Raw genomic sequence first — 19,164 nt, forward strand, 5'->3', positions numbered from 1 at the left:
TAAAATATTTGGTGTAAAATATTACCACATCATTGTTCTTTATTTGTCTGGTGTTTTAATAAAATATTTGGTGTAAAATATTACCACATCATGGTTCTTTATTTCTCTGGTGTTTTAATAAAATATTTGGTGTAAAATATTATCACATCCTGCTTCTTTATTTGTCTGGTGTTTCAATAAAATGTTTGATGTCAAATATTATCACATCATGCTGCTTTATTTTTCTGGTGTTTTAATAAAATGTTTTGTGTAAAATATTATCACATCATGCTGCTTTATATGTTTGGTGTTTTAATGACATGTTTTGTGTTAAATTATTACATCATGATGTTTTATTTGTTTTATGTCTTAATAAAATGTTTGTTGTTGAATTATTATATCATGCTGTTTTATATGTATGGTGTTTCAATATAATGTTTGGTGTCAAATATTATCACATCATGCTGTTTTATTTGTCTGGTGTTTTAATAAAATGTTTGGTGTCAAATATTATCACATGATGCTGCTTTATCTGTCTGGTGTTTCAATAAAATGTTTGGTGTCAAATATTATCACATTCTGCTGTTTTATTTGTCTGGTGTTTCAATAAAATGTTTGGTGTCAAATATTATCACATCATGCTGCTTTATTTTTCTGGTGTTTTAATAAAATGTTTGGTATAAAATATTATCACATCATGCAGCTTTATTTTTCTGGTGTTTTAATAAAATGTTCTGTGTTAAATTATTATATCATGTTGTTTTATATGTCTGGTTTTTCAATAAAATGTTTGGTGTCAAATATTATCATATCATGCTTCTTATATGTCTGGTGTCTTAATAACATGTTTGGTGTTAAATTATTACATCATGCTGTTTTATATGTCTGGTGTTTCAATAAAATGTTTTGTGTCAAATATTATCACATCATGCTGTTTTATTTGTCTGGTGTTTCAATAAAATGTTTGGTGTCAAATATTATCACATCATGCTGCTTTACTTGTCTGATGTTTTAATGACATGTTTGATGTCAAATATTTTCATATGATGCTGCTTTATTTGTCTGGTGTTTCAAGAAAATGTTTGGTATTAAATGTTATTACATCATGCTGCTTTATTTGTCTGGTGTTTCAATAAAATGTTTGGTGGCAAATATTATCACAACATATTGTTTTATTTGTCTGGTGTTTCAATAAAATGTTTGGTGTGGAATATAATCACATCATTGGACGCCAGATTTTCAGAATAAAGAAGATTTTTTACATTAGCTCAATTAACAATCAAATACTATAGATTCACTGTTACAGTTTGGTTGATTTCTCCTTTCTCCACCCCTCTGAATGTTTTTCAGCAATAGCCGAACAAATATATTTTTCACATTTTCTGGACTTGTTCAAAAGTGAAAAGGATCCATATTCAACACTAGGTGTGGATTTGTGTTCAGGAAGGACTTCGAAAGGTTGCTCTATCTTATCAGAGAGAAACCGAAAAGAAAGGTCCACCATTCGAAAGTGCTCGTACTATGAAATTTCGCAATTTGATAATCATTGATTGTTTGGTTTATTGTGCAATGACACGAGATGTGAATGACCACCATTAACTTATAATCAATTCTGGTGACGCTTTGTAATTGTATATGTATGTGTTTATGTGGCCTGAGTGTATCTTCTATTATATGAACAATGTTGAAATCTTTGCAATAACAATATTATATCAGCATCTAATTATTGAAATTGAAATACTACAATATATGAAATAAACTAAACGACACTTATTCATAGAAAAAATACTGAAAATATATACAATGTTAAATAATTGCATAGTAAATAAGATTTATTAAAAACAGGACAAAACCTAAAAAATTGCATTTTTTATCAAAGACTTTCTATTATTGTGCAACTATTTAACGAAGTCACATGTTCTAGACAAATAACCAATCAGTAAACCTGAAGCAAAAGGGTACATGATCTAGAGAAACGACCAGGTATAGAACATGATACGTTGCATTATAGCATATTATGTGTCTATAGCTTTGTGATTAAAGTGAATGTTTCTCTCCCATGTGACAACAAATAATGTCATAACTCACGTCCCCATGTTTCTCTCACATGTAACAACAAATCTTGCCATAACTTACCCTTCATGTGTTTTCATTGTGATAAAAGTATTCAGTTCCAATGGAAAGCATCTACTGATCTAATAAAAAATGTAACTTTTTTTTCTCCACTCCGAGTTCCTCTATTCATTATATCCTCAAGTTATCATCTTATTTTTATACACAAAGTTTTAATAGTTACATTAAAAAGAGACTGTTAATAATGCTATGTACTTCTGGTGTACTGAATAAATAAAAAGATAGCAGAATAATACATTTTCTTAGGGAGGTTTAAGGGCAAACCTGAGAGGACTCAGATGTCCTTATGTTTTCGTGTTCACGGCATGTGTGTAGTTTCAGATATCTCTCGTGAACATGAATGGATTGCAGTAAATTTTCCAGTTTTTCCACTGGTCTGATGAGATGTGCTTATAGGTGTCTCTCCTCCTAGTAATGAGACAGTAGATTTGTAGCAACGCTGTAATCATTACGAACCAACCGTTCTGTCAGGAAATAACGTGAAACTGAGTTGATGTTGACAGATTATCGATTGAGAACTCGGTGAGAGACACAAGTTTCTGAAAGTAGCTTCATACGTAAAACAGGGAATGAAGATTGGATACGTAAAAGACAGGTTCAAGCATTACGTGTAAAAGAGCAAAGAGACGTGAGGTGAAGCGAGAAATGTAACACTGCCATCAATATAAGAAGCCCAGGTGAGTCGTGAACACATACATTTAGAATGTAATCCACTTGCCAAAGTTATTTAGTGCGTCATTTGTTTGTTTGTTAGGCGTTGAGCGTAAAACTACACAACGTACCGTTTTTGATGTGACCACCATAGGTATAAAGAACGATTTATAAACGACATAATTCGAGAGATTAAATGCTGACAAACTGGGGAGGCCACTATATCATAGAGATATCATTAGTACAGTTTATGGAAGACATCTGAAGAACTAACCAAAACTCTTTGTTATTTGTTTCCAAAGATTTGAGAAAACTTTCTTAAAAAGCTTAGGTATAGAAATAAATCACCATCAATTTACATTTCACATTATCTACTAATTACAGAACACGAAATATACAATCTACTTGACAGATAACTGAACAATAGAATAAGTATTGAATAAAATCAGAATATAGTTTTCATTTTTTGCCCCATTGGTAAAACGTCATACTATTCCGTCATTCTTTAGAAAACATAATAAGTTTAGTAAAACTACTTCATAACAATTCGTCTTTTTTACGGAACAAAATGGGTTTAGTAAAACCCTGTCACATCATTCAGTCATTCTTTATCAAACAAATTTGTTTAGTAAATCTTCCTACTATTCGTTCATTCTTTAAAGATTAAAATGTGTTTAGTAAAACGTCATGCTATTCCGTAATTCTTTAGAGAACAAAATATGTTTTTTAAAAGATTATACTATTCCGTCAATTTTGGAGAACAAAGTGTGTTTAATAAACCTTGATACTATTCCGTCATTCTTTAGAGAACAAAATGTGTTTGGTGATAGTTCGTGTTATTCCGTAATTCTTTAGAGAACAAAATGTGTTTAGTGATAGTTCGTGTTATTCCGTCATTCTTTAGAGAACAAAATGTGTTTGGTGATAGTTCGTGTTATTCCGTCATTCTTTAGAGAACAAAATGTGTGGAATTAACCCTCACTCTATTTCGTTATTCTTTAGCGAACTGTATGTGTTTAGTAAAACTATTTCATATCATTCAATCATTCTTCATAGAACAAAATGTGATTAGTAATACTTCGAACTATTCCTTCATTCTTTAGAGAACTAAATGGTTTAGTAAAACTACAAACTGTTCCATCATTCTTTAGAGAACTAAATGTGTTTAGAAACGTGCATACTATTCCATAATTATTTAGATAACAAAATTGAGTTAGTAAAACTACTTCGTATCATTTCGTCATTCCTAAAGAGAGAAATGTATTTAGTAAAACTTCATACTATTCCTTCATTCTTTTAGAGATACAAATAAATACGTTTAGTAAAAGTTCAAATTATTCCATAATTATTTAGAGACACAACAAAATTTGTTTATTAAAACTTCATACTATTCGGTCATTCTTTAGAGAACAGAATGTGTTTAGTATAACTTTTTTACTAGTTCATTACACTTTAAACTACTAAACGTGTCTAGTAAATCTACTTGATATCATTCCGTGATTTTTGATTAAAACTTAAAAAAATCCGTCATTCATTGGAGAACAAAATGTGTTTAGTAATACTTCATATTATTTCGTCAATCTTTAGAGAACTAAAAGTGTCTAGTAAGACAACTTCACATCATTCGGTCATTCTTTAAAGAAACAATGTTTTTTTTCTAAAGCTTCATACTGTGCCGTCTTTCTTAAGAGAATAAAATGTGTGTAGTAAAACAACATCATATGAATCCGTTTTTTTATAGAAGAAACTGTGTTTAATAATACTTCTTGCTATTCCATCATTCTTTACCGAATAAAATTTGTTTAGTAAAACTTCATGATTTTCCATCATTTTTTAGAGATTCAACAAAATATGTTTGGTAAAACTTCATACTATTTCGTCATTCTTTAGAGATACAAATAAATGTGTTTATTAAAAGTTCAAATTATTCCATAATTATTTAGAGACACAAAAAAATGTGTTTAGTATAACTTCTTACTTTTCCGTTATACTTTAAAGAACTAAACGTGTCCAGTAAATCTACTTGACATCATTGCGCCATTCTGAGAACAAAATGTGTTTAGTAAAGCTAGATACAATCAGTCATTCTTTAGATAACAAATGTGTTTAGTAAACCTTTCTACTATTCCGTCATTCTTTAGAGGATGTAAGTGTGTTTAGTAATACCTCATTTTATTCCGTCATTTTTAGAGAACAAACTATGTGTAATAAACGTTCGACCTATTTCGTCATTTATTAGCGAACTAAATGTTTTTAGTAAAACTTCACACTATTCCTTCATTCTTTAGAGAACAAAATTTGTTTTGTAAAACTTTATACTATTCTGTCATTCTTTAGAGAACAAAATATGTTTAGTAAATGTTCATACTATTCTGTCTTTTTTTAGAGAGCAAAACGTGTTTAGTAAAACTTCATATTCTTTCGTCATTCTTTAGAAAACAAAATGTGTTTAGTAAAATTTCATATTATTACGTTATTCTTTAGAGAACTATATATGTTTAGTAATACTGCATGCTATTCTGTCATTATTTAGAGAATACAATTGTTTTAGTAAAACTATTTCATGTAATTTCGTCATTGTTAAAGAGAGAAATGTGTTTAGTATTCATCTTATTCCGTCATTCTTTAAATATACAAGAAAATTTGTTTAGTAAATCTTTATACTATTCCGTCTCTCTTTAAAAACAATAATTGTTTAGTTGAACTACATACTATCCGTCATTCTTTAGATAATAATATGTGTTTAGTAATACTTCATATTATTCCGTCATTTTTTAGAGAACAAAATATGTTTAGTAAAACTTTGTACTTTTCTGTCATTGTTTAGAAAACTAAATGTTTTAGTTGAACTTCATACTATTCTGTCATTCTTTATAGAACAAAGTCTGTTTAGTAAACCTTCATATTATTCCGTCATTTTTTAGAGAACAAAATTTTAAGGAAAACTTCATATTATTCCGTCATTCTTTAATGAACAAAATATCTTTAGTAAAATTTACACTATTCCGTTGTTATTTAGAGAACAATAAGTGTTTAGTTGAACTACATAATATCCGTCATTCTTTAGATAACAATATGTGTTTAGTAATACTTCATATTATTCAGTCATTCTCTAGAGAACTGAATGTGTTTATTAAAACTTTATAGCATTACGTCATTCTTTGGAGAACTAAATGTGTTTACTAAAACTGCTTCATACTATTCCGTGTTTAGTAATAAATACTTTACATTATTGCGTCATTTTAAGAGAACTAAATGTGTTCAGAAACTTCGTACTAAAATGATTATTTAAATTTTGGTTCTGAAAATAACAATCCTGTAAAATCTGTCGTGCGATGAAAATTTGTTTTTTAGATCTGAACAAGAGAAACCTGAGATTGAAACAGAATTATTATGTCGGTAGTGTTTTCTCTCTATCTATTGTAATGTGTCGCCATCTAATGGTTGTATGGAAACTAAGACAGTAATATAAAGTGTGCCTGATATCCGTACGGTACAATAATTTGTTTGTTATATGTCGGACATTTAATTTCCATAAATAAGTCCGTCCATTAAATATTACATGTTATTAAAATGAATATTAGTACCAAGTTAAAATCATTTTAATTATAAAGATCTTAAATGGTTGATGTAACTGCAGGTGTAAACAAACATTTTTTTAATCCCTTGTACCCGTTACTCTCGTAACTTGAAAGTTAAATATAGCACACAAAAAATAACATTAGCGTAAAATGAAACGAAAATTTATTTTTCATAAATTTAAGTGTGTGCTTATGTGTATTACAGTTCAGAAGTATCTTTGATCAGAAATAGCAAATGAAACACAACAATGTGAACACATTCATTTATTTAATGTGGGACAAAAAGCACACTAAAAAAAACCATAAAACTAAACAACCCTTCAATATTCCAAAAATATAAATCAACCTATTCAAAAATAAATTTATTAAATGACTTATATAGTTGAATAACCTAGCCAGTTTCGCCTAAAAAATCATAATGTAGTATTCAAATAGTTTGAATATCGTCTAAAGCTACTTTAGGGCTATCTGCGTTAGCCGCCCCCAATTGAGCAGTGTAAGACTAGAGGGAAGGCAGCTAGTCATCATCACCCTCCGCCAACTGTTGGACTACTCTTTTAATAACGAAAAGGGGGACTGACCATACACATTATCACGCCCTTACGACTTAAGGGTTTGGTGTGATGGGGATTCGAACCCGAGACGAGTGCTTTAACCACCTGGCCATGCCGAGCCATATTAAATTGAAAGTTCAAAAAGCTAAAAAATTATCTTAAGAAGAAAATAAATAAAAATGTAGTTAAATATATTGAATATTGTTAAATTTCACTGTTTATATAAAACATACAGCTGTAAAGACAAGTTACTTATTACTTATTTGATGTTCCCTTAACACTGGAAACCAATACTCCAGCATTTAGAAGAACAGAATTTTTGTATTTTAATTCACTATGATCTCTATTCTAATCGAACTAATCAATCTCTCTTGCTTCTGTATATATATATATATATATATAGGTTTTCAAAACAAATTCAGATTAATTTGTGATAGCTCCTGTTCACATCTTATTATAATGTGATTTAAGGAATTATGTAAACATATCATAATTCTCTGCACGTGCATGTTAATATCTTTATAACAACGATACTACTCTTGGCTCGTGGAAAGCAAGGTCAAAATAGCTACATGATTTGTTCTCTGACCTTTATTATAATTCCCAGTCAAAATGTCAATTTTTTTTTTTATCTGTGTATATACACGAGGTTATTTAAATTTTTCTCTCGTAAGTCTACATGGCATTGGCAAATTTTTGTTGTAATGTTGTTACAAATGGTAAAGGTTTCCACAAAAGATTTATTCAGACTGCAGTAACACAGAACAAGTCGTCAGGATATTGTAGTTTAACGATAAACAATAAAATGTTGGCTCTTTAATTATAAAATAATAGTTAATCAGGTCTGTGATAAAACACAATAACCTCCTTAGTAGTACATCGTTAGAAAAACCGAGTTTCAATACCTCTGATGAGCAGTGTAACTTTGTGGTTTATCACAAACAAACAACTGAACACAATAACTTAGCTAATCGTCACTAAATAAAATGTTAGAACGTTCCAATAATTGATAGAAATAAGCGGCATGGTTGAGTGCTCGTGCAGAGTTTGGTAATATATATATATATGTATATTTCTGTTTAACTTTCCCTGAGATTTTCCCTGAATTTTCCAGGTATAAGCCATCCTATAGATGATGGTTAATTTAATGCATTTATACAATGATGAGTTTGAAAAAAATATATATATATTCAAAAAGTCAAATATTATCATTATACTCCTATATTAGTAACTACAGATTATTATAGCGAATTAAATCATCCTTTAAATGTTTAGAATGTGGATTACGTGAATAGTGTACAGTTAGAGAGAACACTTAACATGAAATTACTGTATTGCGTTACAGTTGAAGATGCTACAACCACAAAACTGCACCTTCCTCGCGTTAAAATAAATCAAATAATTGTTGCATACAAACTTCTTAGAATAGAAAACGACTTCGTAATTAGGTATTTTAATATCAGTTTTACTCACACTAGATTCTAGGAAGTAGTTTTTATCAAAATAATATTAATGTCACTGAAAAAAAAAATAGGCCTAAAGCCCAAATAACCGTCCGGTAACCTTGCAAAACGGTCTAATGATTCAATATGGTCTATGATCTAGGAATAATTCCTCTGAAAGAAAAGGTGATTTAAAAACTGGATTAAAAATAAATAAAATCTTTGGGATCTCATAAAATTTAATCTGTGAAACAAGAATTAACGTAATTATGGATTCATTAATATTTGTTGTTAGGTGTCTTGAACATATTAATATTACTTTCGTGTTTATTATTTATTCATCTGTCGATATTTGAACAGAGAAAAATATAAGCTTGAGAAGCCATTTTTCAGAAACCTTTTTTGATAAGAAAGTAAAGAAACGTTGTTTTGTTTGTTTTTGAATTTCGCGCAAAGCTACTCGAGGGATATCTATGCTAGCCGTCCCTAATTTAGCAGTGCAAGACTAGAGAGAAGGCAGCTAGTCATCACCATCCACCGCCAAATCTTGGGCTACTCTTTTACCAACGAATAGTGGGATTGACCATCACATTATAACTCCCCTACGCCTGAAAGTGCGAGCATATTTGGCGCGCCGGGATGCGAACCCGCGACCCTCAGATTACGAGTCGCACGCCTAAACACGCTTGGCTATGCCAAGAAACAATACTCTCTACATTTACTGTAATTTATCGAAGAAGTATTAGGATCAAAATAGAGTGACTTTAATTGATATCGAAAATAAAATGGATAGCTTTGAAAACAATACAACAAACTTTAGTGCCATTATTCAAGAAAATCGATCATTGCTATGGTTACTCGCCAGAGAAGCTATAAGCACCTGCCAAAGTACAGGCTGTCCTCCCTCCCAATATGAAGTTCTATCGTAACACGTTTCCCTTGCGCAGTCAATTAATTTCGAATTGTTCGGTAGCAATATAGTGCTATTTTTGACATTAGTTATTGATTTATCTTACTTGATTTAATATTATGTGTAATATTTTTGCATAAAGTTCCCAATTTAAATAGGAGGGGATTGTGTTTTTAATTTTAAAAAGGGAAGGTCAGGACTGCAAATCGGAAATTAACAGTACTGTAACAAGGTAAAAAACACAATCTTGCTTTTCATATATCGTGGCGTATAATTCCACAAACGAAACAAATTATCCAAGCTAAGTATTGTACTCTCAAAATAACCCTAAATTAATTAGAATACTTTCACGAAATGTAGAGTGATTATATATTTAAAAACGGCTGGTATGGGTAGAGAAAGCACTAGTAGAGGAGCGAACAACGTTTCGACCTTCTTCGGTCATCGTCAGGTTCACAAAGAAAGAAAGGGTTACTGATCGGTAGCTGACCACATGTTTGAAAGCGGTTGTGTAATTGAGTGTAGAAATGTAGAGGTCGTGCTTAGACATTTATTAATATAGGTATGAAGGTGTTCCCTTTAATTTTGCGTTTGTTTATGTGAAATTAGAGTAATATTTCGAAATGTCACAGTTAAGAACAAGCTTATAAAGGCCTAGCTAAATGTGAAGAACGTTTCTTATCTCTTGTTCCGTTTTGCTGTCTTTTCAGACGTTAATGTCTTAACAGTTAATAAATAGCTTTACTATTTTACTATGTAACGCGTTTACTGTTAGCCACTTTATATATTAGGCCTAATATTTACTGATACCGTAACTCTTTGTAACTAACTTAAACATTTTTAATCTCCACGCTCATATTTTTAAAAACAAATAATAACAGAAACATAAGATGAAAAATGTTACCTCAGCATCATGCTTATTTATTGATGCAAATCTGTCTTAACGTTTCAAGTCCAATACGTAGCTCAAAAAAATGTTTGTGCTTTGTGTACATGTTGAAAGTACGTTGCAAATACTGGCAAGATTTTCACACTTCCTTCCTAAATTTTATTTACACACTTTCTCCCTACACTTCACTTTATTTTTACACTTCCTACATACGAGGGCTGTTCAAAAAATACGCGGACTGACGTCATAAAACAAAATGTACTTTATTTAGAAGTTACAGGTCTGAGACCCCTTCAAAGTACTCTCCTCCCCAACGCACACACTTATCCCAACGGTGTTTCCACTTGTTGAAACAGTCCTGGTACGCTTCTTTTGTAATGTCCTCCAGTTCCTTCGTCGCATTTGCCTTAATCTTGGGAATCGTCTCAAATCTTCTTCCTTTCAAGGATCTTTTGAGTTTGGGGAACAAAAAGAAATCGCAAGGAGCAAGGTCAGGTGAGTAGGGTGGGTGGGGAAGAACAGTGATCGAGTGTTTGGCCAAAAACTCACGAGTTCTGAGGGCTGAATTTCGCAGCAACGCGGTGCATCTTCAATTTTTCGGTCAAAATCTCGTAACAAGATCCAACTGATATCCCACACTCTTCAGCAAGCTCCCTGACAGTCAGACGTTGATTTGCCCGCACCAAGGTGTTGATTTTGTCGACGTGTGGGTCGTCAGTTGACGTGGAAGGACGTCCAGGACGCTCATCATCTTCAATGGACTGTCGACCATCCTTAAAACGTTCATGCCACTTGAAACATGCCGTACGCTTTATAGCAACAACACCGTAAGCCGTGTTAAGCATAACAAAAGTTTCAGTCGCAGATTTTCCAAGTTTAACACAAAATGTCACAGCAAATCGTTGCTCCTTCAGGTCATTCATTCTGAAATCTGCTAAACGAAAAAATCGCACTTCACTTAAAACCGCGTAGCTAATACACAAATGATGATATCTTCAATCGGGAAATGGCATCGTAATCAGCTGATCTGTGCGAACCTAGCGACACCAAGCGGATTCCCTGGAACCAACTGGAGCTGCACAATTCAAACAGTCCGCGTATTTTTTGAACAGCCCTCGTACATTTGATTTTGTTTTCTGACTTCCGACGCACACTTCATTTTATTTTCACATTTCCTATGTGCCCCCCGCTGGTACAGCGGTATGTCTTCGGATTTACAACGCTAAAATCAGGAGTTAGATTCCCCTCGGTGGGGTGAGCAGATAGCCCTATGTGGCTTTGCTGTAAGAAACACAAACAAACACTTCCTACGTACATTTCATTTTATCTTCACACTTTCTTTCCAAACTTTATTTTATTTTCACACTTCCTCCCTCCACTTATTTATTTTATTTTCACACTTCCTCCCTCCACTTATTTATTTTATTTTCACATTTCTTACATACATTTTATTTTATTTTCACACTTCTTACGTGGGTTTCAACACGTAACTCACTCCATTTAATTTTGTTAAGTTTCTATTTTTCGTTTCCTGCAAAAAAACAAACAAAAAAAACACCACTCCTTTAGTGCAACTAAAATTCTCGTGTTTTGTGGGTGACAAATTTTAACGGTTACAGATACAATCGAGTCTCGTAATATTGGTATGTCATAACCTCCCCTCTCCCCATCATCGCACGTGTCCCTCGAACTCTCGTGGCTCATTCATACGCGACCTAGTATGTTGGGCTCGTTTTCACGAGCCTGGTGCTCATTGGCTGCTTCATCTCCTTTTCGTTTTTTGGAAAAAATAATGAACGCGCAACCAGATGAGAGATAAACGGAGAACACCACCCACGCTAAGCCAAACGAATACCCGTACCCCCACACTGATCCTTGTGGGTGACGTGCCATCAAAAACTTTTCTTCGTAGTGAACGGAGCTTATAAGAACCTCGATCACGACCAGGGTTGTTGCAGCTATGAGAGGAAATTGACATTAACATTGCTTCCAAATAACAGATAATTATTAAAAAGTGAGTAACGTTCAATTATTGTCATTTCCTGGCTAAACACTTCACATTGAAACTGATGGATGACCTTTCAAAATATTAAAAACTATGTAACTTAATGTGTAATTCGAATAGTGTTTGGACTGAAGCATGTGTGTGTCAGAAAATGATTTAACTTGATAACGTAGACAGATGTTAATTGTATATTTCACACACACCCCCAAGAAAAAAAATCATTCGGGGCAGAACCAGAATAACTTCCTTCTTAATAGATTTAATAATAAAAAAAACTTCCTTAACTGGAAAACACGCTTTTGTTTCTTTTGTTCGCCCTTTCTGTGTTGTCTCTTTCCCTCATCCAAACACGAACCTCGTGTTTTATGATTTAACTTCGTTAGGTAGTAGATGGGGAAGTTTCGTCAGTTCATCTAAACGTGTGACTGAAGATATAATAATAAAAACTGATGTATAATGATTATTATCTTTATTAGGTAAAAATCACGGCTGTCTTTTAATAGGTTCGTTTTTTTATTTGTTATAGATTAGAAAAAGCGGCTACCTAATTAGACCACTCGTGACGCCACTAACCATATAAAAAAATGGTTAGATATTCGTTAATATAACCACAATTATTTCAAAACCAATACGTCTACCCTACACGAAGAGATCATATTTATGGACTAATACAGTCCATGTTGTAGGATGATAATTCGTGGTCCTTAATGTATTTAAGTGTTAGTTCACTAATACTTCTGCGCATGTTATGTCTCGTGACAGTAGTTAAATACAAACCGACCGTATTAAGTCATTTGATTGTATAAACATTTAGTAATTAAATACAAACTGCTGTATGAAATCATAAGTTTGTTTGCGTTTTAATTTCGTGCAAGTAAAAGGCTAGAGGGAAATGTCATCACTCCAACGCCGACTCTTGGACTACTCTTCAAACCCGCAATCCTCGGATTATGAATAGAGTGCCACCTGACCATGCCTGGCCCGATTTATTAAATACGTTTGTTTGTGTGTTTCGAATTTCGCCCGAAGCTACACGAGAGCTATCTGCGTTAGCCATTCCCAGTTTAGCAAGCCTTGGCAGGGGAGTCGCGTAGCCTTGTTAGAAGTAGCTTTGGATAACATTAATTTTATTTCATCAATTACATTTTCATGCTCTTACATTTTTTTTGTTTCGGTGCAAAGCAAAACGTGTGCTACGTTAGTTCAATATCATTAGGTGATATTATGGGCGTATGTATGCGTGCCTGTGAGTGAATGTGCCTGTGTGAATGGGTATGTGTCTGCAACTGTATGTATGTGTGTACTAGTGAGTAGCGAGTTGCATGATGAAAGCAGTAAATCTTATTCTTGGAGAAATCAGTGCAAAGAAGATGCAGCAAGTATCCCTGTCAAATAATACTATACAGAGGCGCATTTCTAAAATATCTGTGGATGTGAAGGAACAGGTTTCGACTGAAATCAAGGGTTCCCCTTTGTTCTCCTTTCAGCTCGACGAGTCAACAGATGTAAGTTCATGTTCTCAGTTGCTTGTCTTTGTGAGATACATTAATTCAAATGACATCAAAGACGAATTCTTATTCTGCAGTGCACTTGAAACCACAACAAAAGCTGATGATGTCATGGAAAACGTTTCAACTTTTTTTCAAGACGAAGATCTTCAATGGGAAAACGTGTGTGGGGTTTGTATGGATGGGGCATCGGCTATGCGGGGATTGAAATCAGGATTCCAGTCGAGAGTGAAGAAGCTAGCACCTCAAGCAAAGGGCATCCACTGCATGATTCACCGATATGCTCTCGCCAGTAAGACTCTCCCTGCCTCTCTGCAGGAAGTGCTTGAATCTGTAATCAAAATTGTAAATTATGTGAAGACTCAAGCACTCAACACTCGCCTATTCAAAGAACTATGCAAAGATATGAATGCTGACCACGAAGTCCTTCTCTTCTACACAGCAGTACGTTGGTTGTCGAAAGGAAAGGTTATTAATCGTGTCTTTGAAATGAAAGATGAAATAAAGCTATTCCTGGAGACTCAAGAAAGGAAAGATCTTGTAGCTCACTTCGAAGATGAAGCATGGAATAAAAGGGTTGCGTACCTAGCCGACATTTTTGACCAGCTGAACAAGCTCAATTTGAAGCTTCAAGGAAGGGAAACACATGTTCTCCTTTTTCAAGATAGTCTTCGGGCCTTTGTTTCCAAACTGCAGAACTGGCGTCGGAAAACCAATCTTGGAAACATCGCTATGTTTGAAAAACTTTGTGGAGTGACGGATGAGTCTCAGATGCAACTGGATCAGTTCCTCAAGGATGAGATTACCGAACATCTTCAGTCTCTAGAAAAGGAAGTCGAGCGTTACTTTCATGAGCTATCACAGGAACAGGAGGCCCTGGTAAGGAACCCATTTTGTACTGAACTTGATGTATCCAGCATCCCAGATGATATCCAAGATGAATTTCTGGATCTAAAGAACAACTCTTCAGCTCGTGATCTCTTCAAGGTGAAATCCGTAACTCAGTTCTGGTGCGCTGTGTATCAGTCATACTCCAAAGTCAGCATGATAGCTTTACGTGTCCTTTCCATTTGCTTCTACCTACTTGTGTAAGGCAGGATTTTCCACTCTTGTCAATATAAAAACAAAGAATAGGAACAGATTGGATGTTGGAGATGACATGAGACTGGCTCTAACAAACGCTCGGCCACGAATTCCAAAGCTTGCTGCTGAAATGCAACATCAGGCATCTCACTAGCTGGGTTGGATAGCTCTTCAAACCTATGTTAATATTATTTTGAGAAATATATGTTCTTTTTGTGAATTCAGGTTGGACCAATGTGATTTAATTTGCTAATAAATAATTACAGAATTTTTAAATATTTTTTTCAGATGTTTCTTTCCCTCTCCTTCACAGAAAATAAAAGAAAAATTAAGCTGCTGATAGTAAGCCCTAAGTAGGGGGTCACATGGGTTTCAAACTTTTAGGTAAGGGGTCGCGAGTGTCAAAAGGTTGGGAACCCCTGGACTAGAGGGAAGGCAGCTGGTTACCAGCACCCACCGCCAACTCTTGGGCTACTCTTTTATTGACGAATAGTGAGATTGACGGTCACATCATAACGCCCCACGGCTGAAAGAACAAACATATTTGGTGTGACGGTGATTGAAACCCGTGACCCTCGGATTACGAGTCGAGCGCCACCTGACCACGCCGGGCCTGATTTATTAAATAAGTGCTAATGGCCTTGTTGTATCATTTGATCATATAAATACTCAGTAATTAAGTACAAACTACCTTATTAAGTCGTAGTATTATTATGTTGTCTTCTCCGGCCACTAACAAACTATTAGATTTATTTCTCATGTAAACAAACTCCCTGAGTGTTGGTTTTATTTTTATAGTGCACTAATCGAGTGTTTAATGTTTATAACAAAATACTATCGAGCTTGTGTCGTATCTTCTGTTTCCGAAGGATAACAATTAGTCCGTGATTCTGTATCTTAAGAAATTATTCTGTTTACTCTGTTTCATTGCCGTTAAGCGCAATACTGCACGACAGGTTAGCTGTGCTGTGTTCACCAGTGTGTTCTTTTAAATTATTCTGTCTTACTTACCTACTAAACTTTCGAATCTCAACTGATTAAGTTATTTATTAATTTTTATTATATTAATTCTCAACTATTTTAATGCAAAGTATTTAATTGCTCAAAATGTTTTAGTCACATTTACATAATAATTTAAAATCATAAGACCATAAAGTGTCTATTTCTTTGTGGTTAAGTACCTGACGTCGCAATGAACTTTCTGTGCTCTGTCCAGTGCAGTTATTGAAAACCAATTAACTACTGGAAGGGCTTTGTAAAGGAAAGAAAATAACTGCTAACAAATTGCTATTTATTTTATATAACAATAGTTCGTTTTCTATTTGTTGCTTCTTCCCCAATCCCCAATGGATCAGCGTTATGTTTACGGACTTACAAAGTCCAGATTATAGTTCAACCTGTTGGACAGAATGCAAACAGCCTATCGTGTAGCATTATGCTAAAATTAAGAGATAAGCTGTAACTTATTTTGATTCGAATAACAATTTGTTTATGAGAGCCTCGATTATGTAGATTTTATTTTTCATCTTTAGAATAATATTTCGCATGTTAAAACAAATAAATTCGATCCTTTGAGAATGTTATTCCCTTGACAGCATTGCACATGCGCGTGGCGAAAAGAAGTAATGTTTAGTCTTCGATAAGAATAACACAGAAATATAATACATGTTCTGAATTAGGCGTAGTGGTTGGACGTTCGACCTACAATTTCCAAGCCATTAGTTCGAATCCCTGTCACCAAATATATTTGCCCATTAAGGATGTAGTCAGGGCTAGCTACTCGAGTGAAAAAATTCTTGGTTCATACAGCTTACCCGAGAGGCGAATCACAGCACCAGATGTGGTTAGGGTCAAATACAGAATAAGGTAGCGCATATATTCATATTTGATTTTTTTACTCTGACCAAGTCAAAGATTATTTTAAATTTTTTACAAAATTTTCTTGGGAATAGCACTTGGTAAAACTTGAATAAACAAAAGGTGAAATATTGCCATTAAAGTCCGTGTTTATTAGGTGGCGTTTCGAAGTAACGTCCTTCTTCAAGCCTAAGCTTGCAATAAAACGCCTTAAACTACTTCCAGCTAATGAAGTTTCAACCTGCTGTTATCGTCAGCTCAACAATATCGGTACTCACAGCATTTTTTATGTATATCTTCTTATAGTTTTCAAAGTTTCAATAGGACACTTTTGGGTGTGAAGAAACTGGTGGCCCGAAATTTCACATAAAGGAAACTTATATTGCTGGTAATATTTAATCCAATTCGATATATCAATTTACTTCAATGCTGTTGTGCTTAAAGTTAGTTAAAACACTCTCCCCATGGGGCACAACGGTATGTTTACTGACGTATAACACTGAAAACCGGGTTTCGATACCCGTGGTAGGCAGAGCACAGTTAGGTCATTGCATAGCTTTGTGCTTAACTACAAACACTAGCACTAGTAAAACAGGATATAAATTTGCCCATAATGGCATTATGTAAGGATAGAATTTGACTGCATAGCAGACAAATTAGGTTTAGCGAATACTTGTTATTAACATTTTTTTTATATATATGGTACCTTCGGCGAATACTGTGACACCCCAGAATAAAAGGCAAGGTTTTTATGGTACTGTGACACATTGGAACAAAACACAAACTTATTATGAATAATGTAACACATTGGAACTCTGTCTGTGTAAACAACATTGTATCCGATTGGGCAAAACTAAAGAAATATAACTGGCGCGGTCTGAATAAAAAGGCGCGACATGCCCAGGTGATTAAGGCGCTTGACTCGTAATCTGAGGGTCGCGGGTTCGAATCCCCGTTCAACCAAACATGCTCGCCCTTTCAGCCGTGGGGGCAATATAAAGTTGCTGCTAGTCTCTCTCTCTATTAGTTGGTAAAAGAGTAGCTCAAGAGTTGACGGTAGGTGGTGATGGCTATCCGCTTTCTCTCTAGTCTTAGCCCGGCATGGTCAGGTGGGTTAAAGCGTTCGACTCGTAGTCTGAGGGTTGCGGGTTCGAATCCCCGTCGCACCAAACATGCTCGTCCTTTCAGCTGTGGGGGCGTTATAAAGTGTCTATCAATCCCACTATTCGTTGATAAAAGAGTACCCCAAGAGTTGACGGTGGGTGGTGATGACTAACTGCCTTCCCTCTAGTTTTACACTGCTAAGTTATGGACGGCTAGCGCAGATAACCCTTGTGTAGCTTTGCGCGAAATTCAAAACAAATAAACTGAATAAAATAATTTAAAACAATAACTAACTGAAAACTAACAATAACGGTGTAGAAATAGCTTTTAAACTGACAGCGTTATGCCTGAGATTAAATGAACCAGTTATCTATGTTTCATTTGATCAAGTCCCTCAGTAGTTCAGCGATACTTCTGAGCACTTATGACCCTAAAGTCGAGTTTCAATATACGCAACGAACACGTCACAAATAGCCTATTCTTTAGCTTTGCGCTTAGCAACAAACAAACAAAATATTTTTCGGTGTGCATGACCATCAAAATTGCTGAGTTCTCTGAAATTACTTTAATTAAGTTTGTAGTGCCTTGCAAAATGATTCACTCGTACAAAGTTCCCACATATTGTTGCCTCCTGAGTTTAAAATCATGAAACTTTCAAATAAGACTTTATATTTAGAATCTGCACAGTCTAGTCCAAACCGGAAAGTTAAAAAAAACACCCTGATATTATGTAAGTAAGTTATATTTTCAGAGATAATTATAACATTCTTAATTGCATTAAACATTCAACGTCTTTGCTACGGGAACTCAAAGTTAGTTCAGATGTAAAAGGCTAACTTAAATGGTCACAAAACTAGTGTACTTGTTTCTGTATGTGTGTAGTCAAAGTGGTTTAACTTGACTTTAGAGTAAATGCATCTGTTCAAGCCACAACTCACACAGTGATACGACAAACCAGCCATTAAGACCAAGGAACTTTCCAAACAAGTCAGGTGTAAAATTATAAAGAACACATTAGAAGGTTACAAGAAATTTCGAAGTCATAGATTATCCCTTTGAATAGAGTAAAGTCCATCGTTTACAAGTGCAATGTACTTCATACCGTCCAGACACTACCAAGATCAGGCCATCTCTTTAATCTAATCAGTCAGTCAAGCAGAAAACTGGCTAGGGATGCTACTGTGAAGCCAACAGCGACTTTAAAAGATTTGCAAAATTCCGTGTCTCAGACATGAGTCAGTGTTCATACATCAACGATACTGCGGCCTTTATACATAGCTGGATTGTATGGACGAATGGCAAGAAAAAAGCCATTACTGAAAAAGAATCATCTTAAATCTTGTGTGAAGTCTGAAAATAAGCATGCAAATGATACTACAGACAAGTGGCAAAAGAATGTGTGGTCAAATAAGAGACAAATTGACCTTTTTTGGTCTAACTTTAAAGTGTTAGATCTAGCGAAAGCAAA

At 34.2% G+C, this 19,164-nt stretch overlaps 1 protein-coding gene across 1 annotated transcript in view; it reads right to left on the bottom strand.

The window, feature by feature from the left end:
* Nucleotides 1–11,453: 11,453 nt before the first annotated feature.
* Nucleotides 11,454–19,164, bottom strand: part of LOC143255035 (transmembrane protein 114-like) — an 81,636-nt gene continuing 73,925 nt past the window's right edge. The window contains exon 5 of the mRNA XM_076510054.1: nucleotides 11,454–12,097. Within this exon, the coding sequence (XP_076366169.1) occupies nucleotides 11,844–12,097 (254 nt within the window). The 3' untranslated portion in view covers nucleotides 11,454–11,843. The remainder of the gene's footprint in view (nucleotides 12,098–19,164) is intronic.

Source organism: Tachypleus tridentatus, chromosome 7 (genome assembly GCF_004210375.1).
Source record: "Tachypleus tridentatus isolate NWPU-2018 chromosome 7, ASM421037v1, whole genome shotgun sequence".
Taxonomy (NCBI): Eukaryota; Metazoa; Arthropoda; class Merostomata; order Xiphosura; family Limulidae; genus Tachypleus; species Tachypleus tridentatus.